Source organism: Ipomoea triloba, chromosome 15 (genome assembly GCF_003576645.1).
Source record: "Ipomoea triloba cultivar NCNSP0323 chromosome 15, ASM357664v1".
Classification (NCBI taxonomy): domain Eukaryota; kingdom Viridiplantae; phylum Streptophyta; class Magnoliopsida; order Solanales; family Convolvulaceae; genus Ipomoea; species Ipomoea triloba.
In genome coordinates, this window is record NC_044930.1 from 2,705,020 (window position 1) to 2,730,826 (window position 25,807).

At 35.0% G+C, this 25,807-nt stretch overlaps 2 protein-coding genes across 2 annotated transcripts; one reads left to right on the plus strand and one right to left on the minus strand.

Moving 5' to 3' along the window:
* Positions 1 to 7,706: 7,706 nt before the first annotated feature.
* Positions 7,707 to 12,436, minus strand: LOC116006549 (calmodulin binding protein PICBP-like). Its single transcript, XM_031246972.1, has 4 exons — positions 11,994 to 12,436; positions 10,256 to 11,711; positions 8,252 to 10,174; positions 7,707 to 8,091 (listed from the first exon to the last, which is right to left on the minus strand). The coding sequence occupies exons 1-3, from the start codon at positions 12,285 to 12,287 to the stop codon at positions 8,322 to 8,324; spliced, it is 3,603 nt and encodes a 1,200-aa protein (XP_031102832.1). The 5' UTR covers positions 12,288 to 12,436; the 3' UTR covers positions 7,707 to 8,091; positions 8,252 to 8,321.
* Positions 12,437 to 16,502: 4,066 nt separating this feature from the next.
* LOC116006570 (triacylglycerol lipase SDP1-like) lies at positions 16,503 to 20,621 on the plus strand. The gene is made up of 3 exons (XM_031247002.1): positions 16,503 to 18,678; positions 18,953 to 19,096; positions 19,274 to 20,621. Exons 1-3 carry the CDS (start codon positions 17,248 to 17,250, stop codon positions 20,276 to 20,278), a joined length of 2,580 nt encoding a protein of 859 aa, XP_031102862.1. The 5' UTR covers positions 16,503 to 17,247; the 3' UTR covers positions 20,279 to 20,621.
* Positions 20,622 to 25,807: the final 5,186 nt, after the last annotated feature.

Below are 25,807 nucleotides of genomic sequence, written 5' to 3' on the forward strand. Positions count from 1 at the left end.
CCATTTTTATGTCAAATAAATTTTCTTTTTCACTTATTGTTTTAATACTTTCTTATAATTTTTTAAATATAATTCTAGCTTTTACAATTTTATTGAACTTGTAGTTCAATATTTAAAGTATATATATAGATTTTATTTAAAAATAAATTAAATATTATACAAAGTTAAACTATGAGTAATTTGAGACAAGTCTATATGTGCAGCATGCAAATATTATTTGATTAACCATATATTCATCCTTATATTTTATAGGATGACTTTGTTATAATTTGAACCCACATCAAATATTTATCAATATTATTGATCTACCCACATAAATTAATTAGATTGTTATCATTTGAACACTAAAAATATTTATAATAAAACAATACTAAAATAGTTTTAAAAAATTAAAAGTATAATAAATATTCTAGGACAAAAAATATGCACAATATAAATTGCAACAACTCCTCAAAAATTTGGTGGTCTTTTTATTTATTTTTATTTATTTTTTTTACATATGTATTATTTTGTATTTTGAATATTTTTGTTCTAGATTGTAATTTTTTGGTATATGGTTTTATTAAGGGAAAATGACACTTTTTCCCCCTATGTTATGTGCTTATAGCACTTTTTCTCCCTGTGTTATTAAAGTGGCAGTTTCTCCCCCTGAAATGTTAAATTGACATTGTTACCCTTAAATATAATTATTTCATTATTTTTCTTCTCCAACAAATTATTACTTATATGTATGGACGATCACGATTCACGATTCGGTTCGAACCTAACCAAACACTGTACCAATCATACCGAAATAGTATGGACAGTTCTAGTTACGATTCAGAATCGAAAAATAAAATTAAATAATTGTTGAACCGTGAACTGGAACTTAACCACAGTCATATATAGTGAAAATGATCAAACACTTATTTTGATAAATCGGTACGGTTCAGTTCCAATTTCGATTTTGAACCGCCAATCAAAACTTATTTATTTATTTATTTATTTTTATAATTTTATTTCTTATTTAAAAATAGTATAAATTCAACAATTATTTTATTTTATTTTTTCCGTTCTGAATCGTAACCGTAACCGTCTATACTATTTAAGTTCAATTGCTACAGTGTTCGATTAGGTTCGTATCGGACCGTGATCTTCCATACATATTAGTAATAATTGGTTGGAGAATAAAAATAAATGAAATAATTATTTTTAAGGGTAAAAATGTCAATTTAACATTACAAGGGAGAAAACTACCACTTTTAAAATAACTGAGGGGAAAAACTGCCACTTTAATAACACAGGGGGGAAAAGTGCTATAAGCACATAACATAGGGGGGAAAAGTGCCATTTTCCCTTTTATTAATTTACAAATGATTTATTAAACTCTAAATTATAACCCAATTTGCAAGTGATTTATTAAACTCTAAATTATTTGATATTTGTATATAAAAATGCTATATTAAAGATTTTAAAATTTTTCTACAAAAATTTAAATAAACATTGTTAATTAATTGTTTCAACGAAAGTTATTCCCAAACCAACAATCAAATATATTCGGTTTCATCTCACTCAACAGGCCTGTCACATGTGCTCCGTCCCACTCAACACGCCTCTCAGGTGTCCTTTTTTATGGGCTTGAGATTCGAACCCATGGCTTTTGATGCCTAAGCTGATAGTTGTATTACATGTTTATGCTTATATATTATATATATGTTCAACAAGGAAAACACTTTTCTAAGAATTGAATTAATTGATGAAAAAGTACGAAGCAACCTTCCGAGTAATAATAAGAAATAATAATAGTGGTTATAGGTTTATAATAGTCAATTAGATGTATATTTAATAATATTTTTACAATAGAAATTTATANGCTTTTACAATTTTATTGAACTTGTAGTTCAATATTTAAAGTATATATATAGATTTTATTTAAAAATAAATTAAATATTATACAAAGTTAAACTATGAGTAATTTGAGACAAGTCTATATGTGCAGCATGCAAATATTATTTGATTAACCATATATTCATCCTTATATTTTATAGGATGACTTTGTTATAATTTGAACCCACATCAAATATTTATCAATATTATTGATCTACCCACATAAATTAATTAGATTGTTATCATTTGAACACTAAAAATATTTATAATAAAACAATACTAAAATAGTTTTAAAAAATTAAAAGTATAATAAATATTCTAGGACAAAAAATATGCACAATATAAATTGCAACAACTCCTCAAAAATTTGGTGGTCTTTTTATTTATTTTTATTTATTTTTTTTACATATGTATTATTTTGTATTTTGAATATTTTTGTTCTAGATTGTAATTTTTTGGTATATGGTTTTATTAAGGGAAAATGACACTTTTTCCCCCTATGTTATGTGCTTATAGCACTTTTTCTCCCTGTGTTATTAAAGTGGCAGTTTCTCCCCCTGAAATGTTAAATTGACATTGTTACCCTTAAATATAATTATTTCATTATTTTTCTTCTCCAACAAATTATTACTTATATGTATGGACGATCACGATTCACGATTCGGTTCGAACCTAACCAAACACTGTACCAATCATACCGAAATAGTATGGACAGTTCTAGTTACGATTCAGAATCGAAAAATAAAATTAAATAATTGTTGAACCGTGAACTGGAACTTAACCACAGTCATATATAGTGAAAATGATCAAACACTTATTTTGATAAATCGGTACGGTTCAGTTCCAATTTCGATTTTGAACCGCCAATCAAAACTTATTTATTTATTTATTTATTTTTATAATTTTATTTCTTATTTAAAAATAGTATAAATTCAACAATTATTTTATTTTATTTTTTCCGTTCTGAATCGTAACCGTAACCGTCTATACTATTTAAGTTCAATTGCTACAGTGTTCGATTAGGTTCGTATCGGACCGTGATCTTCCATACATATTAGTAATAATTGGTTGGAGAATAAAAATAAATGAAATAATTATTTTTAAGGGTAAAAATGTCAATTTAACATTACAAGGGAGAAAACTACCACTTTTAAAATAACTGAGGGGAAAAACTGCCACTTTAATAACACAGGGGGGAAAAGTGCTATAAGCACATAACATAGGGGGGAAAAGTGCCATTTTCCCTTTTATTAATTTACAAATGATTTATTAAACTCTAAATTATAACCCAATTTGCAAGTGATTTATTAAACTCTAAATTATTTGATATTTGTATATAAAAATGCTATATTAAAGATTTTAAAATTTTTCTACAAAAATTTAAATAAACATTGTTAATTAATTGTTTCAACGAAAGTTATTCCCAAACCAACAATCAAATATATTCGGTTTCATCTCACTCAACAGGCCTGTCACATGTGCTCCGTCCCACTCAACACGCCTCTCAGGTGTCCTTTTTTATGGGCTTGAGATTCGAACCCATGGCTTTTGATGCCTAAGCTGATAGTTGTATTACATGTTTATGCTTATATATTATATATATGTTCAACAAGGAAAACACTTTTCTAAGAATTGAATTAATTGATGAAAAAGTACGAAGCAACCTTCCGAGTAATAATAAGAAATAATAATAGTGGTTATAGGTTTATAATAGTCAATTAGATGTATATTTAATAATATTTTTACAATAGAAATTTATAACTTTTTTACCATGCAAACATAAAAAAAAAAAAAAAAAAAAAAAAAAAACTAGGAAAACAAATAGAGAAAATGTTTAAACAGAAAAACTACTCCATAGTTTACGAAACAACCCCTCAAAAACCTGGAAAAAAAATAACAGATGTTCATCCGATTCAATCTTCAGATCAATTGCCTTGGATTATTCTTTCTCTCGACTGTGTAGCATCTCACCCGCTGAGCTGAAGCTCTTAAGATCTTGTTTCCTCTCCAATAACGTGGAGACTTGGCCATGTCAGGACCCTCTGCCGCCGCTGCCACGGAACTTTCGGGCATCGCTGGTTCGACGGTTACTGGCAGAGTAACCTGCGGCGGCGGCGGAAGGGCGGTGGCGGCCGGTTTTGATGGCTTGGGGTAGAAGAAGTCGGTGGGGAAGAAATAGTACTGAAGACCTGCCATTTAAGAAATCAAGAGTTATCTGTGTCTGCGTGATTTGATGATGTTTAGAAAGGGTTGAAAGAGATGAAGGTGCATTTATAGATGGGAATCATGAGATTATGAGGAATTCGTAATTGAATTGGGCTTTACCTTATTACCAATTCACTTAGGTCAAATTCAAACATGTGCTCCATCTCAACTAAAAGTCTAAGTTGATAGTTATACAATGTGGGCCAATTACTTTTTTTATGTCTCTTTTTTATAGAGTGACATGAAAGGTTGTATTTGATACCAAATTGAAGTATTGCTCAATCTCAACTTATGTTTATATATTATATATGCTCAACAGGTCTAAGGACATGCATTTTTTTTTTATAACTTATACTCCGTACTAGACTAATTTTAAACCTTTAAAATCCGACCCAGTAAGTTAAGATTTTCTATTGCTATGTACAACTTATTATTATTATTATTATTATTATTATTATTATTATTATTATTATTTTCGCATGTGCGTTGCACGGAATGGATTTGCTATAAAGATTATTATTATTAGTTCATGTAATATATTTTGATTAATTTAAATAATTGGTGTAAAAAATAGAGGAATTATTTATAATTTTATTGTTTTCTATAATAAAATTAAGATACTTGATAAGAATGATATACTTCACGAAAATAATTTTAGGATGGAGTTGTATTTAACGCCTGCCATTTAAGAATAATCAGAATTATTTCATCGCTGAACATTTGACAGTATGTGTACAAGGAATCTTGGGCTGTCCTAATTGACTTGCCAGTTACGTTAAACTTCTACACAGTTTTCCTGTTTTGTTTGGTATGTTTAAAAAAAATAAAATATTTTAGGTACACATGGCACACATTTAAATTTTTATGATTGAGTATATTGATTTGGTCGATGAATAACTATCTCATATTCAATTGATTTACACAATATATTAATTTAATTGGTTCATAAATGTACAATTTGTATGCGAGGAATTAAAATTTTGCTTTGGTGACCGTATAAGCTAGTTAGGCTCTTAAATTAAAGTAGTTATGAAAAAAATATTACATTCGTAACAGAATTAGGAAGTAATATTGAAAGAAAATACAAATCCAAAAACTATCAGACATAGTAACAAATAATTAGTCTCATATATATACGTTTAATAAATTTGTTGTTTACAATGCATATGTCAACAAATTAACATTAGGAAAAAAGAATAGCGAAAATTACACGAGCCGAGTAAAACAAAAAGGCCGCTCCGTTGTTTCAGATACACAACTCCTAAGAAACTCCGAAAAACAGCAGAAATATTCATCAGACTCAATCCTCGTCAATGAATCGCCTCGGATTATTCTTCCGTTCGACTGGGTAGCATGTCACCGCCGGAGCTGAAGCTCTGAGAATAATCTTGTTCTCGCTCCAGTTACGTCGGACCAAGGCGGCGGACTCTGCCGGATTCACTGGTTCGGCGGCTACTGGCGGAGTAACCTGCGGCGGCGGCGGAAGGTTGGTGGCGGCCGGCTTTGGTGGCTTGGGGTAGTAGAAATCTGTGGGGAAGAAGTAGTACTGAAGACCTGCCATTGAAGTAGAAATCAAGAACTATGTGTCTCTGCGTGATTGGATGCTTTGATGATTTTTGGAAAGGGATGAGAGAGACGAATGTATTTATAGAAGGGATTATGGGGAAGTCTTAATCCTATTTGACTTGGGCTTTACGGTAGCGTTTTTAGTCATAATTGACTCATAGGGTTTAGAAGGTTCTATGATTCTAGAAGGTTAACGTACGACGTAAATGGGCATCCTTAGTTGACGGACTTTTAATAATAAACTAATAGGAGAAGCACACAGATCGAGTTGTATTTTACGCCCGCCGTTTAAGAATAATTGGAACTTGTAAGGACCATTGGAACTGTATCATCTTCCAGGCGCCGCTTTAATTTATTGATTATTTTATAATAATAAACTAAACACAAATTATGAAATTAAATAGAATCATCGATGAACATGTGTAACCTTGGGTTGTCCTAATTGACCTGCGGCTTACCTTAGACTTCAATACATTTACATTAGATTTATCAATTTATACTAAATTAATCTTAAAATTTTAAAATTCGTATCTAAAAATCGCTGCTGAAAGAAGCACATTTATTTTTTATTTACTAGAAAATTCTTGAAGATGTGTTTTATGTAACTTAATCAATAAAGTACCCCATCATAATAGGCAAAGTACAAGATAGTATAAATACTCTCGAATATATGTATAGTTGTGTAATACGAGTCCTAATTTAGTTCAGATATTGTAGATTGGGTAGTTAAGGCCGTGGACCGGAGGTTCCTAATAATCATTTAAGTACTCTCTAGCGATAATGGGAAAAGTCCCCTTCATAGGCATTTAAACGGATATTTATAGGAAGTTGAAGAAAACACATGTCGGGAAGTCAGCATGTACGACAATGGTTCTTATTCACTCGGCACTCTCGAAAACTTAAGGAAAGGCGTCCACGTGTAGCAGAATATCTGACTGGTCAATGGTTGTCGGGCTCGGTTCAGTCGGTATTGCCTATATTCATCTTTAAGGGCTTATCACATGGGCTCGAACCCTAACATAACATTCATGTTGAGATCGAACTTAAAGGACTCAGAGCAGAAGCTCATTAAGTTAAGAAGAAGCCTAATCATCAGGTCAAGTCGATTGAGCACGCTCAGCAGATCAGACGCGATCAAGAGAAGACCCTCACTATGCATGAAGTTGGATCCGATCGGGTGCTTAGTATCAGTATGTACAGGTCAATAACTCGTTATACCTTATCAATATACAAGAATTAAACTTAAATTTTGTAATTATAAAACTGATTTTTTTTCTCTGTCATAAGTTGTCTATCGCTATTTAAAGGTGTAAATTGAATATATCATGCATTGCAAATAGTAAAAGGTTACAAAAATATAAAAATTTAAATTGCTAGAACTAACCCTCTCAAATTAAAATAATCAAATATATAGATCACTTTTCTTCTTCTTCTTCAAAAAAAAAAACATATAGATCGCTTCCTTTGGGTGGACTGCAAGTAATTCAACGCGGACGACCGTGGTTGACCCATCTACGAGTTCCCGCGGAGTGAATTCAAATACTCCGTACCAAACAACGGTAACCGATCAAAGGAACACCGCTCGCTCTTGACAACGTCTAATGCGTCCTGGTATGCTGTTTCCGAAATGATTTCACGTCTTATACTAATGCAATTGTTAGTTAGGGCTTTTCTGGTGAATTTAGCACTGATATACTCCTGCAATTGATGCTGATATGATGTTTGTGGAAAGTATTCTACTTAATAAATTTGACATGCTTTGTGATGTGCAAACTGAATAAATTTGACATACTTTGTGATGTGCAAACTGAAAACAACACTTGTAGAGCTTTAATTTGTTTAGGGCTTTAAGGTTTGATCATTTCTAGAATGAATTCGACAATGACTCTGTTACAATGTAGTATCTGTTCATACATACTTTCTCAACCTACTGAAGCACAACGAGCAAATGCCCCACTGGGGATCGAACCTGTACCTCTCACTTAGGAGGGCCATAGCTATGCCGCTTGACCACAAGGCATATAGATTCATATAAACGTGAAATTGTGGTTTCTTTGCCATAGGTAATGTACTTTTGCAAGGATAATGCACTTAGAACTGCCTAGATGCTATGAATACTATTTCATCATTTTCTTCTAGTTCAAGAAACAAGTGTATACAAATAAATAATGAATTCAACCTTACAGATATACCTACAACTTTCACTATAATTGCATTGAAGAACCAGTAAATTGAATACACTCAGTATAAGAACAAGAGACAAACACCTGTATATTTTTCGACAATGTTCTTTCTTCCAACCTTAGAGCCTAAGAATTTGCTTGAAACAGGATTATAGCAGCCATGGCGAGCAAAAACAATACCACTATTTGCTGGAAATATATCAAAGAATGTAGAAGAATTTGACACCATCAAAATAAAATGATTGACTGCTGCTTGATCTTGCTATCCCACCTGCAAAATGTTAATAAGATCTTGTTAATCATGCATTGATAACAACAACAACAACAATAGAGTAAGGTTTACTTATTTCTAATGCAATTAGTTTTGCTAGTCTTTACTTCATTTGTTACACTAGAGAATTGATAATCAGGATCTTCTTTTGCGTACATACCTTACTAACTTGTATATGCAAGTCTCAATAGAATGTGTGTTGATTTGACAAATATGCACTTCTACTGAGTTTACACTTCAGGGAGTGGAACAACTGCTTCAAAAGCTTCCACGAGCATTGCCACCCTTCTTTTACGAGCTGGAGTTAGTTTAGTGACCATATTTTGGACTGCATAATCAAGCATCCATTGTTCTGCCTTCTTCCTTTCATCCATCATTTGAGGCCTTAGATCCACTTTCTCTGGTTCTGGAGAAGGTGTTTGTGGCAGGTCTATTCGTGGTGGAAATTTGAGTTTCCGTGCACTTTCCAGAGCCATGATTGATCTCTTAAGGAGGAGGATTTTCTTCAGCTTGCTCCAATTCTTGGACTTCGACAGCCCAGGTTTGGCTTTAGCAAGAGTAACTTCTCTCTTTTCATGATCCTTGATGATACTATCATCTATAGTCGTGTTTCCTTCTTTCTCCATTGTAACTGTACCCTCACTTTTGTTACATTCTTTCAAGTTTTCCTCACTCAAAGCTGATCCATTGTGTTCTCCATCTCCAATCTGGCTCGTGACTGGGAGTTCCTGCTCTGGAAGTGTGTCGCTAGTGACTGATTGTGTGTCAGAGGAATCATCTTGAACCTGCGTTACAAGGATCTCATTAACTACCTCTCTTACAAGTTTGATGGCATCATCTCTGCTGAAATTTCTCCTTTGATGGCCTGCATCAAGATTTTCACAAACTGCATCTGTATGATCATCTGGTTTGGATAAATCCTGGCAAGAGTGGTGAGTTTTGGTTTCTTCCACTGTAACTGCTTCCTCTACCTCATCATCTGCTCCATCAAGCAACTCTGTCCCGGCTTTTGATACAACACCTGTGAGTACATGCTGAGATATCATATGCCACATGCTGATGTACTTCCGCTTTTCTAGATGCTTCGTGTCTCCCCCATTGTTGTTTCCTTTGCATTCAGACATTGATTCTATCAGAGAATTTCGACCACAAACTTCAGGTTGGTGCTCTGGTTTTCTTTCTGTCTCCTCAAGGATATTCTTCGTTGATTGGAGTTTTTCACTACCATCTCCTAGTATGCTTGGATTTGTGAAAGAATTGCCATCTTGAGCATCAAGCTCCGTGCTCTTGGTACTCTTCATTGAAGCATTAGTGGGAGATTCAGAATTTGAATTTAAATCGGCGCCTTCATGTGAGCCTCGGAGAGCAACGCTCTCTGCATCAGCTGCCTTCTTGTTCTGCTTGCCAGGTATAGTTGGGCTTTCTCCGTCAAACTGATGGGCTAAGCTTGGGATTATACCACTTGAAGCGTCAAGTTCCTCTGTTTTGCATCTTTCATCAGACCCACCACTAACAGGATGAATTGTTTCATTTGCTTCTGAGGAAAACTTGTTCTCCTTGATTGTCATTTGCAAGTGTTCATCACTATTGGATTTGAACTTAGGAAGTGTGACTTCAATGTTATTACCTCCTTGAGGTGGAACCACTGTTTCAAAAGCTCTTACAAGCAGTTCCACTTTCCTTCTCTGAGTTGGCGCAAGCTGGCTGACTGCTTGCCGTAGTGCATAATCTAGCATCCATTCTTCAGTTCTTCTCTTTTCGTCCACTACTTGCGGTCTCAGATGAACCTTTTCTGCTTCTGGATCGTGCTCTAGTGGGAGTTGCCTTGGCTTCCTTGGGCTGATCTTTTTCACTTTTTCCAATTCCTTGATGAACCGTTGGAGAAGAATCCATTTCTTGAGATTGCTCCAGTGTTTTGGTGCTTTCCTCTCAGATTTCATTGCAACCTCTCTTCTTGTTTTCACTTCCCCTTGGCTACCATTACTATCGGTGATGACACTTGACTCCAACTCTTTTGAACCAGGTAGTGCAGTGGCTAAATCTTGATTCCTGTCAGCATCCATGCAGTTTTCTTGGGCAGAGGCTGCAGCATGGGGAAAAACTAGTTCATCATGTATCCCAATGAAATAACAGAAGAAATGGGATCAAAGTAAGGTAAACATACCATATTCTGCACTTTTTTCCAATATTTCTTGGTCTGGTGTGGTTTCACTTGTTATTGATTGATCGTCAGATGACTGGTCTGGAACTTCTGGAAGGAGAATCTTCTCTATTGCTTCTCGTACTAGCTTAATAGCGAAAAGCTTCCGGTCTTCAATCTCCTGATTCTCGCCATCCTGATCTGCAGCAGCAGCTACATCTGCATACGCCCTGGAACTTTCTGGTGCCGCAGGTAATTTGTTTGAATCATCAGCATGGTTTGCTTCATCGGATCCGTTCAATGGTTTGTTGTTGGATCCTGCAGCAAGACCTGACACCATATGATGTTGTATAAGGTTCCACATGCTCAATTGCTTCTCTTTGTTATCCTGGGGTGTGGGTGTCTTCAAAGAAGAGGATTTGGCTTCAGAATCTACAACTTGTGGAAGGTTCTTGGATTCCAATTCTCCAGCTGGAGTTGGCTTGACAATTAGACCCTTGTCTGGCTCCGATATTTCTTCCTGGTTCTCTCTGAACTCCTCTGAGTCTACATTGGCTTTAGAAGAATTGCAGCTACAACACCAATTTGCTGTTTTCCCCATTTGATTGAGAGTCTCCTGGTAATTCTTCTCTGGAAATGATGTTTCCCCAAAGATAATTTCAACCAGGTCAGCATAAGATTGACTGTTTTCCCTCACACTGCTATCTTCTGTGAGAAAAACAGTTGGTTCTGGACTACTTTTCTTATGCATTAAAGGATCAACACCAGAGCTTATCTGACTAGTTCCATCAATAGGAATTAATTCTTTTGTTCTTAGTTTTGTGCTTTTCCCAGATGTTGACCATCTCCTTCTTGGATGGACGCGCTTTGGTGGGATTGATGGTGAATCATGAGAATGTCCATTAAGAGAACAATGATGATATGAACAAACTCGATACACTGAAATTCTTTCTGATTCAGCTTGCCCGGGTAGCAGCTCAACCTTTTCAGGGAACTTGGAGTTCTTAATGGTAGAAGAGCATGTTGCTGTGTCCACAGCTTTGGCCTCGGGAAGAACCTTCACAGAACGCCTCCTGGATTTGAAACTAACCCTCAAAGATCTCAAGCTAGAACTCCTCATCAAAGTCTGAAAAGATTTCGCACTAGAAGAAGAAGCCAAGTTTGACTGAGAACTCTGATCACTGCTATCAAAACTAGATTCAGAACCTCGAGTACTTTCCCGGAGGAAATGGCCCTTCCTCGTTTCAGAGCAGCTTGCCGCCTTCATCTGATTAAGCGAGGAATCCTCCGATGTCTCTACTGAACAAGGTGAGTGATTTGCAGTTGGCTTCATGATCCTTGATCTCCCCCTCCTGAATGATCTTGTGCTCCCAAAACTTTTAATCGCCTTTCTGACTCCTTTCAAGTTCTTGGTTTTGCTGTTGTGCTTCACCGATATTGAAGAATCAACAGACTCCACATCATCGCATTCAATCCCTCCCTGACACGACATAAAAACCAGAATTTTACGACAAGCAAATTGCTACAACACAAGATTTCTTCATCCTGCTATACAGCTCAAGTGGTAAAATGTTGTTTTCAAGTCTGCTACAAGTTATTCAGTTATTTATTTATTCCTGACATACCTGCTGTTCAATTCCCCATTTATATATATTATCATTGATCATGACATCTTGGAATTAAACAATCAGGTTAGACTCAAATCACTCAATACATTGTCATCAACCTTATCACCAAAAAAGAGTCAAAAGCTCAAACTTACCTGCAAACTTTCCTTCTTTGCATCATAGCAGGCAGTGCCTTTCATGAAATGAGGAGATGCACCCGGCATTTGAACAGGGCTTGATTTCTCCGGGCTCGAGCCACCACTAGAACCGGATGGATCAATCCTTAGGCACCGGAATCTGGATTTTGCGGGCGGCCTGGACTTTAAGGATCTGCTGGAGCAAAGCAATCTGGGGAAGCTGATTACTGATCTTGGCTTCCTCTTGGGCTCTGCTGTCTCCCTTTTGTTTCTGCCAGCCAAGCTCTCAGAAAAGGTTGGTTCAACTGCCATTCCCACAATACTGCAATAAATAAAATAGATTAGAACCAATTTCTCTGTAGTTTACTTTACTGTTTTCCTTTAAACTTTCTTGGTAAATCTTGATTTTCTACAGTGATGGGTGGGGGTGATTATATATGGGATGGTAATTATTCCACTTTTTGGAATTAATATAACATATGGTAAATTATGGTTGCATAATAGCTGATTCCTATTTTAGATTTTTTCTGCTTTGAAATTTGTTATTATTTATGAAAAGTTAGATTCTTGGACTAGAATGATTGGCATATCTTGGCGTGTGAATGTGAATGAGTCTGAAGTTTTGACTTGTACAAAATAGGTGTCTTGACCTGGCTTTGCTGACTTGGACTCTCTTTGGGTAAAGACTCATAATTTGGTAAGCACATTTATTATATTGTTTTGTTTGTTTAATTCAAAATTCTAGTTTGATAGGTAAAATTAAAGCATCCAATCAAGGGGATCTAAGGATCTTGACAATCTCATTCATAAAGGAAATTCTAAACATAAATAATATTTTTTTAAAAAAATATGTAGGCCTACTAACTTTGGACTCTTTAATTTCATTTCTCCAAGTTTACATTTTTCTTTTTTTCCAAATTCATTTTTCAGTTTTAAATTTTTAAAAAAATAATGATATAAATTATAATTATAATTATAAAATTAATTAAAAGGTAACAAGAATTAATAATAAAATTGCAAAAAGAAAGTAAATAAAATAAAATAATTCAATTTTAATTGTTGTAGAAGGAAAGAAAAATTGTTGTAAAGAAAAGGAAAGAAAATAACGTGTAATGAGGAGAAAGGCCAGTCTGGCCAGAGAAAGAAAAAGGAGAAAAAGATTGAGATTATTGGGTTGACTTGAAAAGCTAGAAGTGAAGAAAGAAGATAAAAGGAGGAAATAGGTAATGTTTGATGGTAAGAGGTGAGGTTTGATGGTAGGGTCAATGTAGATTCACCTTCAATCACTTCTAAGTTTTAACACCAGAGGTCTATTTACTGGGTTACTGTTTTTATTATAGAAATTGATGGAGGTAATTACGAGATGTGTCTCAATTGGCAGGTAGGTTTTTAAATACTTATACACTTGTTTTTTGAAATCAATACTTATATACTTGTGTTCACAACAAAGTCAAATTTCTAACCATTTTTCTAACTTGAAGAATATGTACCATGTTGTTAACCGTTCTTCAAAATTTGAAAAAAGGTGAAGACTTTTTCTTCTAATTTTTTATTTGAAGAACGGACACATAATCATTATTAAAAAAAAAAAGAATTCTCATTAATAAATGTATGTTCCTTTCATTAATAAATGTATGTGAAAAAATGTCAACAATGTTGGATAAGAAGCATTAATACGTAGATGCTGTTATTCTGTACACGCGTTTATATTTATACAATATGTGGGTTGGCCTTTAATGGAGCACCTAAAATGTTTGGTAGTCATGGGATATTTGATAAGAAATTCCATTCCAATTAATTTACCATGATCTTCCATCCGTGTGGGGAAAAGTTCTCACAATGTGTCCGAAATAGGTGATAGGTGAAACATAATTTTTATATTTGAAGGTCGCGATTTTAATTTTTGGTCAATATTTTTTAATTGAGTCCGTTGCATTTACATATAATTTTTCTTTTTTTTTACAATTTACTTCTCATGTATAATTTTTGAGCTATGAACTGTACACTTTTGAATAGTGGTCATGGATTTCGCATAGTACTACACTTAAAATTTTAATTATGAAGCAATGAAGTATTGCTGCAATTATTCAATTTTTTGTTCATATAATAATAGTTTCATTTAATAAATATATGATGAGTTTCTTAATTCACTAATAATAATAATAAATATTATTATTATTATTATTATTATTATTATTATTGTAGAAACTAATTTGATTTCTAGTTCATCTATCCTGGGACATTTTCATATTTAAATTCAAGATGAAATAGTGAAAAATAGTAAAATACCAACAAATTGGGTAATGGTTGGCAGTTGACGGTTACTTTTATTCAACGTGCCATTTTCCAGCGCCACCGACAGCGATAAGCTACGGTCGGTCTGATTGGATGGTTGGCAGTTGTTGCAGGGCCCACCGCCCACGTGTGTTTTTCAAAACGCGCAATCACCGCCTTTTTCTTCTCAAGACGGAAAGAATTGAACGAAAAATGTCTGATAAGCAAATCTAATATAAGTAACACGGGATGGGGCTTAGCCCAAATTTATCTTCAAGCCCATAAAAAGTTTCGGGCCCTTTGAGAGATAGAGGTTCATTCCCTGCAAATTATATCGTGGATTATATAGCTTTGTTTTGTTTAAATTAGTAAAAATGTCATACTTATATGTGCAAATGTTATACTTATATCCTCAAATATAATACTAATTATGAATACAATTTTTGTTACTTATTAGAGAAAAAGTATTACAAACTTTATAATAAATAATAATGACAAGTGCCCCTTACTTATAAAGAAAAATATAATATTTTTGAGAAAAAGTGTAATACTTTTAAATCTAAATGTAAAAATATTACATTTACCCTTAAAAATATTATATTTACCATTATAAGCAACAAAATTTTTATTACTAATTATTATTACATTTGAGCATATAAGTATAACATTTGTGCGTATAAGTATTACATTTTCATATTGACCCAATTCGACCCGACCCGTCTCACGGTGAGACGTTCTCATATAAATTTTTGCCTACAAATTTATGTGCATCATAGACTTATATTCATGTCCGTAAATAGATTGAATGCATGATAGTGAACTAGTGAAGTGATTGGTCAAAGTTGCAACCCTTCACTAAATTTTCTTTTGTGGTTACTTGCCGGAAACAAACTACACCTACAACCATCTTACCATCACAATCATATTTCATTTCCCAATGAGATAGTGTTATCTTGAAAACTTCATATAAATTTTTCCTTAGAAACGTGATAAAAATAAATTAAAAATTATTTTTAAAGAGTTTACGTTATCTAAAGTTGTCTCATATTTGTGTAGATAAACAGAGATATATAACAATCATTTCACATTACAAAGGTTATTATTCGACTTATGAAATATTTTCAAATAATGTGATAAGTGTGATAGAAAGTCAAGTATTCTAAAGAAATCTATTTCAGTGGATTTCAGTCATTTCACCAAAGAAAAATGAAAGTCAACTTTTTGTTGTCAAATATTAAGTAATTTGAAGTTCAATTGCTATCAAATTTTATATACTTTTTAAAACATGTGTTACTTAATTTGTTAAGGAACTTTAACTATTATCTCGCTGAAACAATTCGTGAGCTGAGAAAACGTTCCTGGGTATGTTTGATAAAGGCCAAATTTAGTTGAATTGGTCAAAAAATTAGCTTAGTAATCATAAGTTTTTAAATTCGACTTTAATAGAAGTTGTCTATTGACATTCTTTATTTGATCTAGTCAGCTATGGATATTATAAGCATGTTTACTCTTTGTGATTCTTTATCGATTATAATTACAAGGCAGGATTCACCTAAAACGTTCCACTAACACCCGCCGACTTTAAGTAAAAAAAGAAAAAGAAAAAAGCAGTAGTAGTAGGCCTGGGTCACATGGAACGGGGCCTAAGAGAGTAATTGGATCGAGAATGCCCAGGAAGGAGACCCAGGGTAGAGTTATAGAGGACTCCGATAAAGATTGGACTTAGTATTTGTAATATTAGCAGGATTAGACTTATTAGTTATAATGTAACAAGACGGGAGTCTAAGATTCTTATTCCTTGTAGAGTTCTAGGTCCAAAATATGTATAAATAGACCATTTATATACAAAGAAGGGAGCAATTATAAACAATATAATACATATATTCTCTCTTTTTCTACATTTTTCTTATATTCTCACTATTTTAACAATTGTATTGGTCTGCCTTTGTCTACCCAAGAGTCATACAACCAATGAAAACTTGGTTCATTTTTTTTTTTTGAATACTACTAACTCTATTACAACGCAGTATCTGTCTTTGTTGGCCCAAGAGTCATACAACCGATGAAAACTTGGTTCATGGACCCAGAAGATTCCCACATTAATGTCTATCTCCCATGTCGACGTGTGGTGGTGTCCGTATTTTAAGTGTAAAAATTAATTGTTGGAAAGAATTTCCAATAATAGCATATGATTCAACTATTCACGCAACCAGAAAGCATACATATCCAAACTTCCACGTTACATACATCTCGTTACGTCAGTTTTAAACTGCCAACGCATATCAATATCATCTAATCTCTCTAATTTCCAGTTTCGAACTTCGATGCTCCATTAATACGTCAATGGTTTCCCATGCCTCTCTGTTTTTATGACAGTTATTTATACGGGGACGGTTTTTTCTTCCCATTTTATACTCCGTACTTTTTTCCCTGGATCTCGAGTTTCACAGGGATTTTGTGGATTTTGGCGGTTGATTTGAATACCCTTTGGGGCATTGGTTCCAGGGATCTTAGAAATTTTGAATCTTGATTTGTAAAAATCTTGGATCCCCATTATATTATATTCCCCACGTTTTTGGTTTCCCTGGAAATTTTGATCTTCTGGGTTATTCATGCAGAGTTTCAGAATCCGCAGGTAAAATTAATATATATATCCAGTTCTGATCTTCAAGGTGATCGATCTCGCCGTCTGAGATGAATTTCCATTGTTCTTATTAGCTTCTGTAATCTCTAAACTACACCGTAGAGGTCAGAATCTCTTTAATTTTCTCAATCCCTTCTTTAAGTTAGGCCATTGATGAGTTTTTCTTAGCATATTTAGCTTTGCCAGTTTAGCTTCTTGATTATATTGTGGCGTATTTGCCTGAGTTTTGCTCATAGATCTTTATTTGATCGTCCCAGAAAACCAGTTTTATCTTGCCCTAGCAAAATTCCTGATTCTAGGAGTCTCATCATTAGATAGACTTGATCAATAGGGTTAATCTCTTTTTGCTAAGATATGGATATTAGTAATGAGGCTAGTCTAGAATTTTTGGCAATTGGACCTTCAACCATTGTGGGTAGGACAATTGCTTTCAGAATATTGTTCTGCAAGTCGATTTCGCAATTGAGGAGACGAGTATTTCAGCTGTTGTTATACTACTTGTCTAAGGCTAAGAATTGGCTTTCGTACTACTTGTTACCTTCGATTCCATGGCTGCATCCGCGGAATCCACAAGGGATATTAGCGTTGGTGACACTCATGGCTTTCTTGTTGAAACGATATTCGGATGTGAAAATGAAGGCTGAGATGGCCTATAGGAGGAAGTTTTGGAGGAACATGATGAGGTCTGCCTTGACCTATGAGGAGTGGGCTCATGCTGCCAAGATGTTGGAGAAGGAAACCCCTAAAATGAGCGAGGCGGATCTTTATGATGAAGAACTTGTTAGGAATAAACTCCGAGAGCTTAGGCACCGACGACAAGAGGGTTCCCTTAGAGACATTATTTTTTGTATGAGAGCTGACCTCGTTAGGAATCTTGGTAATATGTGCAACCCGGAGCTTCATAAGGGAAGGCTTCATGTTCCGAAGCTTATTCAGGAATATATTGATGAGGTTTCGACTCAGTTGAGAATGGTGTGTGACTCTGATTCAGAGGAGCTTTTGTTGGAGGAGAAGCTTGCTTTCGTGCACGAAACAAGGCATGCCTTTGGTAGAACCGCCCTGCTTTTAAGCGGGGGTGCCTCACTCGGATCTTTTCATATTGGTGTAGTTAAGACGATGGTGGAACACAGGCTTTTACCCCGGATTATCGCTGGATCCAGTGTTGGGTCTATCATGTGTTCTATCGTTGCCACTAGGTCATGGCCTGAACTCCAGAGCTTCTTCGAGGATTCCTGGCATTCGTTAAAATTTTACGAGCAAATGGGTGGGATTTTTACGGTTTTTAAGAGGGTGATGACTTGTGGTGTTGTTCATGAGATCAGACACCTGCAGTATATGTTAAGGCAACTCACTAATAATTTGACTTTCCAAGAAGCTTATGATATGACTGGTCGAATTCTAAGCATTACGGTTTGCTCCCCAAGGAAGCACGAGCCTCCTAGATGTTTGAATTACTTGACATCTCCTCACGTTGTTATATGGAGCGCTGTTACCGCTTCCTGTGCCTTTCCTGGCCTTTTCGAAGCCCAAGAACTCATGGCAAAAGATAGATTCGGGAATATTGTTCCTTATCATCCTCCATTTCATTTGGGACCTGATGAGACTCCTGGTACATCTGCTCGTCGATGGAGGGATGGTAGCTTGGAGATTGATTTACCTATGATTCAGTTAAAGGAGCTCTTCAATGTAAATCATTTCATTGTGAGTCAGGCAAATCCGCACATTTCGCCTTTACTAAGACTGAAGGATTTTGTGAGAGCTTATGGTGGTAGCTTTGCTGCAAAGGTATATATATACTTTCTCTAGTCTTTGCTCGATTTTAATGCAATTGTTGAAACTTCTTACTCCCCGTACCATTTACCATTTTTATTGAAACTGTAGTTCACAAGAACAATTACTACATTCAAAAAAGCCATAATGCAATAGTATTTGCAACATGGTTTCTGCATAATGCACATTCCATGGATTTGTATGTTATAAATCTTTGTTTTTTCTTATGCATTTCATTATTCGGATACTTTGGCGGGCGCTGATATTTAAAATGCTTTTCGCTATCCAGCTTGCACATCTTGCTGAGATGGAGGTGAAACACAGATGCCATCAGATTCTTGAACTCGGCTTCCCACTCGGGGGATTAGCCAAGCTTTTTGCTCAAGAATGGGAGGGGGATGTGACTGTTGTAATGCCCGCTACTCTGGCTCAGGTTTGTTATTTGATTCCCATCTTTGCTTCTAACTACTTATTACACCGAAGGTTTAGAATCCCAGTAAACGAAGTAGATCTTCGTGTTCTGGTTCCAATTGAATATCCTGATTGTATGTGTTTCTGCAAATTTCAGGAAAGTAATTATTTCCTCTTTTTAATCCTTTTTTTGATACAGTATTCAAAATTGCTTCAAAATCCCACTACGATCGAGCTACAAAAAGCTGCAAATCAAGGAAGGAGATGCACTTGGGAGAAGTTCTCAGCCATAAAAGCGAATTGTGGGATTGAGCTTGCTCTCGATGAGTGTGTTGCGATGCTCAACCACATGCGAAGACTGAAAAGGAGTGCAGATAGAGCAGCAGCAGCTTCTTCCCACGGCTTGGGCACCATGGTGAGATTCAACGGTTCCAGAAGAATACCTTCTTGGAACTGCATTGCGCGGGAGAACTCAACAGGATCACTCGAAGAGGACTTTCTTGCTGATATGGCTTCCTCGCTGCGCCAAGGCGGTGGTGGGGTTTCCACCTCGCACAGTAGCCGGAATTGGAGGAGCCATCGGAATTTCCACGACGGGAGTGATAGCGAGTCCGAAAGTGCTGACCTTAACTCGTGGACGAGATCCGGGGGGCCTTTAATGAGGACAACCTCAGCAGATAAGTTTATCGACTTTGTACAGAACTTGGATGTTGGTTTCCAGTTGAATAGAGTATTAACTATTGACCCCAACAACGTTGCAACTCCGATGGGAGGTAGTCGAGAACCCCCGTCTTCCTCCCATAGTCCGAGGATGTTCACGCCCGATAGAGCTTCGGATACAGAATTCGATCAAAGGGATATCAGCTACCGGATTCCTGTCAGCAGTTCAAGCATCATCGTGGCTGAAGGCGACCTTCTGCAGGCCGAAAGGAGTCATCATGGCATCTTGTTCAACGTCGTGAGGAGAGGAGACTTGACGCCATCAAACAGGAGCCACGACTCGGACAACAATAGTGCCATTCACCGCGGTTCAGTCGCTGAATGCGTCCAGCTTGACAGCCTCGAAAAAGAAGCCGATACTAGCTCAGTGTCCGAGGACGGTGACCATGATGTTATATCGCCAAATCAGGGCGGTAATAACGCCAATACTGAAAATGTTCCCAGTAACAACGATGCTGATGATAAGCGCGTTTCAGATGCCTGAGGTTCATCGAGTTCCATAGACTGATCGACTGAATTGAGAACCAATTGTAAATATGCTGCATGTATTTAAGCTGTTGCTGTACAAAAATATATATATTCTGAAGTCTATAGACTGTAGTGTAGGTTCCAAAATGATCAGATCATTATTTGAAATGAAGTAGAAAATCTGAATACACAGCTTCCAATCTTGAGCCTTTTATCAGAAGCTTATTGATTCAGATTTCATAGTTTGCTTCAGAGTTAGATATATATTTACATTTTACACTACTGCAAATATTGTATTTCTTCTTTAACATTAGTTTTTAGTGTTTACATGGTCTGAGATATGACATCTCTTTTGGGCAGATGATTTCTGAGTTGCATTGCATTAGAGCTGTGGTTAGGCCACTCCAAAATTCAACTTGATCTGCTTCTGGATTTTATTATTTGTTTTACAAAACAGTTCACAGCCACTATTAAAAGGTACGTTTTAAGTGAAGTCCGTTTCTTACCTAATTGGCTGCTATGTACCTTTGGGAATTCGGTGAAGTTTTTTTCTTACCTAAGCTCGGTTGATCTCTATTCTTACCTAACTGGCCGCATACCTTCGACCAAGCTCAAACCCTTGGCCGACTCCAATCGGCCACCCCCAAGTGCCATGTGCCAAGATCACTAAGTCGACTAATCCTATGCTCAACGTCAACTATTATACACGTGAAAATATACAATTTACATGAAATTAAATTCTACACTAGTACTCACAACAAGGTCAAATCTATACTTTTTTAATTTGTGTCATTCATAAGATTCAAACTCTACATTCTACCCACAGTTATTAACAAAATAAAGCTTATAAATTTATTTTGAAGTAATTGATTAGTTGAGTGGTGCCGGAGGCATTTATGGTTGCTTGTGGCTTTCACCCATATATATACCTCTTTGTAAGATATATGATGCATGCCTAGAGCAAGCACCATCTTTGTATGAACAATTTGAGTTGATAAAAAAAATATTGGTGGTAGCTCCAATCATAGTCTAGAGTTATATGGGTATCAAACTATCACGTGAAACTGTTGCAGATACGACGCAAGTAGCATATGTGTCAATGTCAAAGGCTAGCACCTTACAAATGCATTATCGAATTCAAAGTATATGCAAACTCTTTGGAGCAACTTTTGGAGCTTATCTGACACAGTGATAAGGGTATGTTAATTTTAAATAATTACGGAGTATTTGTTAAAAATTACGGAGTTGGACGAATTTCATTTAATTTAGGAATTTAATTGTAATTTTTTATTTTTTAAGTTCAGTGACTTAATTGCATTATCGTGTGCAATTCGATGGTCTATTTGATATAATTCATTTTTAATAATTATAAAGAGAATAAAGAACGAAATCATGCACATACCAAATATTCCGCCATACAATATTCTCATCACCTCTACTTTCATGTCCATGCCTTGTGATTTGAATTGACAATACAGCATTAGGCATATTCCATAATGTTAAGCTAAGGAAGGTGCCTCGATATTTCTTCAGCAGCCATATTTCTTGTACACTTTCGCATGCGGAGTTTTCAAAACTAAACTCAAACACCAATTAATAACCTTCTTGCAACTAGCTAGATAGCCAGCTACCATACTGCATGTTGTTGAAAACTACACCTTTCCAACATGTGCTTATTATTGGAAATTTAACACTAATCTTCAACGTATGATACGCAAATTGAAGCATGTGTTCCAAATTAACAAGAAGTTGATGAGATGTAGATTGGTATGATACTAATAATTTGTATCGCGTTCAATGACCCAAAGTATGTATGATTTATTGGTTACCGTCGGTAGTGTCAGGACCACAAGATATAAGGTTGTTCATGCCACGAGAATTTATTATTATACCAAAAGTTATAATAATTTTATTTTCTTATACTTGTATAGCAACTAACACCTTCGCCCAACAATACCCGGTGTAAGTTGTCAATACAGTTTGTGCCAATAAGTACTTTAATTAAATTTTGTTTGTTATTGTATACATCTTATACTTAGGACAGTACTATATGATGTCAAAATTAAAAGATATGTTTAACCTAAAGTATAAGTATTTGTTACTATAAATATGTAGTGAAATATCAAGTAGCTAGATATATGGAGTTGTAAACACATTGAGTGGTCTTGCTGCATAGTTGTCAATAATAATGCTGCATATATAGAAATATAATGGATAAACTCTACATTACATTATTAATACTGCAGTGTCCTTATCACATAGTTGATGAAATTTTGTGTGGATCTGAGCCATCTTATTCATTATGATAAGGAGATTGCTAAGGAACCAAAATAGCAAGTTCCAAACTGGATACCAATGATCGATATGCTGGCTTAGTCCGCAAATGATCATAAAAAGGTGTGAATTATCGACTTAAACTAAGCTAAAAAGGTCAATAGGTCACCCTCACTAGAAGTTGAATTTGTAATTTTGTGATTACTAAATTAACAAACCAACATAGTTGGGATTGCCGCATAGATTTCTTGTTATACCATGAATCAGGGTTATCATGCATTGTGGACCCTAGTCCAAAAATTATATACCTGCATTTAACAATTTATTTGTCTGTAGTTACCATTTTATGTGTATACAGTTCCTTCAATTTAATTTATTTGCAGGCACATAAACAGTTAATTTATTACAGAATATATCACTTACAAACACATAATCTGAAGGTTATTTTAGACTAAAATCTACCGTGCAAAGTAGATTTTGGTCCATGGTATAATTTGTTATGGAAATTTACCATCCTGGGTCCCACTAGGTCATTATGCCTCGTTTGACCAAGAAATCCATTTGTACTGTAGAAAGATGCTTACCAACACGACCGGTTTTGTGAGAGATTTGATTCAAATTTATGATCTGTGGGTCACAATTAGTTATTGTTTGTGTAAACTTTTTGGCAAGAATTTGCATGCTCCATCACCTTCTGATCTGTTCCTATCAAAGCTTTTTGCAATATTTCTTTTGAATTGAGATATGAAAGCTAGCATGCACTGGAAATTATTTATTGAGATCTAGTACATGCATTGAGAGCATGCTTATCTGTATACTTGTGTGCTTTATCAGACAGTACAGAGAGCTTTTGTGTACTATAGAACTTGTCTACCATGATTAAAGTTTTACACCAAAGATGAAACTCTTTGTGAGGTGTGACTGTGAAAAGTTCTGCAAATAATTCTTGTCTAAGTGTTCAGAGAAACTCCATGTGCATATAGCCCACCTCTGTGGAGTCTCCATCATGTGGCATGAGTACATGGAAGACTAGCAATAGATTGAACCCCACCCTAAAGGTCCCACCAGCCTCTATCCGACAAGATGTGTTTTAACCGTCTACAGATTTTTCAAAATACTTGTATGTTGGTATGCATAATAGGGTCAATTTTTTTTTTTATTTACAGGAAAGCTAAGCACGCACGCAGCTACTATCTGAATGTGAGCTCTGAGTAAGTCCGCCTTGCGACTTTAGCTAGCAAAGGACCATCAAGGAGATAAACTAACCTAGGTTCTCCATAGTTGACCGGTTCAAACCAAGAAAACTAATAGACAGTAAGGGGGAATTGTATTTGGAACCTTATAATCACTAAGCTAACCATACCTCTGACCAACTTGACTGAGGTTGTACCCAATAAGACTAATTCTATATCACTTTTGGATACGAATCGAGTCCAACACTCTACAGCTATGAATAAATCAATCAGTTGAACTATCCAAAATAAGAAGAATAGAACGGTTAATTAGCTGATGAAAGGACTATGTTTAGTCTCTTGTAACCAACCAATTAGGAGAAGTTTAATGACAAGTGTTTTGTCTCTAACCACCAAATTTGAAGATTTTCTTTGGCATGTGAGACTCTGAGTGGAGTGTGTGGAAACTCTTGACATATCCCAGCTAGGCCAATAGCACAATTGGACAGATGAGACATATTTCATCATCTAAGTCTAACCTCATCACATAGAATAGGACACTCCACTAAAAGTTAAGTGCCATATTGGTTGATTGATTCATAATGTAATTATTCAATGTTTAAATCGTGGGCCAAAAATAATTTCCAAGAACATGGTTGGAAGTGCACATGAATATTAAAATACATTATACATGCATGCACACCAAATTAAAGTTCAAAAGAAATTCCAATAACAAGTGGAATAAATACAAAGGGGTTCGAGCCTCAAACCTTTGTAGTCCAGTGGCATCAAACCCTTCCCTTTATATGGAGGTGGTGGGTTCGAGCCTCAGTGGGGAGTGGGGGCAATACTGACTCTTGTGCTTCAATAGGGGCAATACTGACTCTTGTGCTTCAATAGGTTGAGAAAGTAGTTATGAACAGATACTGCATTCTAATAGAAAAAAAAAATACAAAGGGGTCAAAGAAAGCACACTCTTGGGGTTCAAAGTTATAATTTGATAATAAGTTATGTCTTTTCTTTTTTAAAAAAAATTGAATTTAAATTATATCTATATGTTGAAGATAGTATATGTAAATATTCTCTCTTTCACTATCAAATAAGTTTGGTTATATGTTTTCAATATGAGATGTCAATAATATTAATGAGCTATGAATTGTCTTATCTCGATAATGAATTGACCAAATTAAACATGATAATCTAAAGTGTTCATTGGACTTGCAAGCACAACTTTGAGCCATCGGCCATGGGCTTGGCAACTTGGGAAGGTTGACCCATGGCGATGGACAGATTGATAGTTATAATCTTAATGAGTTTGGCAAAGTTTTAACTAGGGTATAATATTAGTTATATTATGAGACTATATTCCAGTTGGGATGTAATTAGACCTGATCTATCGACGAATTTCTAACTTATAAGTCATGTTGTCTCATATAAATCAACCATAAGTCTAATGAATAAATGTGAAAGCTATATATATAATCACATGCATCAACCATATACAGTTGATATCTCAATAATCATGTTACTAGTGGAGCAATAGAATTTTATGGAATTTTTGTATACCACTTAGACTAGCTCTCTTGTACATTCTTATAATAGGAACAAGATAAACATAAAACCTATTTGTCACCATTATAGACATGTATTAAGTTATATAAATTAAATCAAGAATTAATTCCATTTTTTGTCCTAGATTTATAGGTGGCATTCCATTTTTAGTCCTGTTTTTTCAAAATATCCACTTTTGGTCCTAGTATTATTGTTGCATGACCATTTTTGGTCCTCCATCAAGAAAATCATTGAAATGCCGTTAAATACAATTATATTTTGATCTTTTTTATGCAAAGTAGGTTGACTAGCTATATTTTTTATGTTTATTTTTTCAAACAAAATCAAAATTGAAGACTGAATTGCTCTTATATTTGACGAAATTTAAACTGTTTTGTTGATGGAGGACCAAAAATGGTCATGCCACAATAATACTAGGATCAAAAGTGGATGTTTTGAAAAAAAAAAAGAAGACTAAAAGTGGAATGCCACCTATAAATCTAGGACAAAAAATAGAATTAACTCTTAAATCAAACTAAATATATATA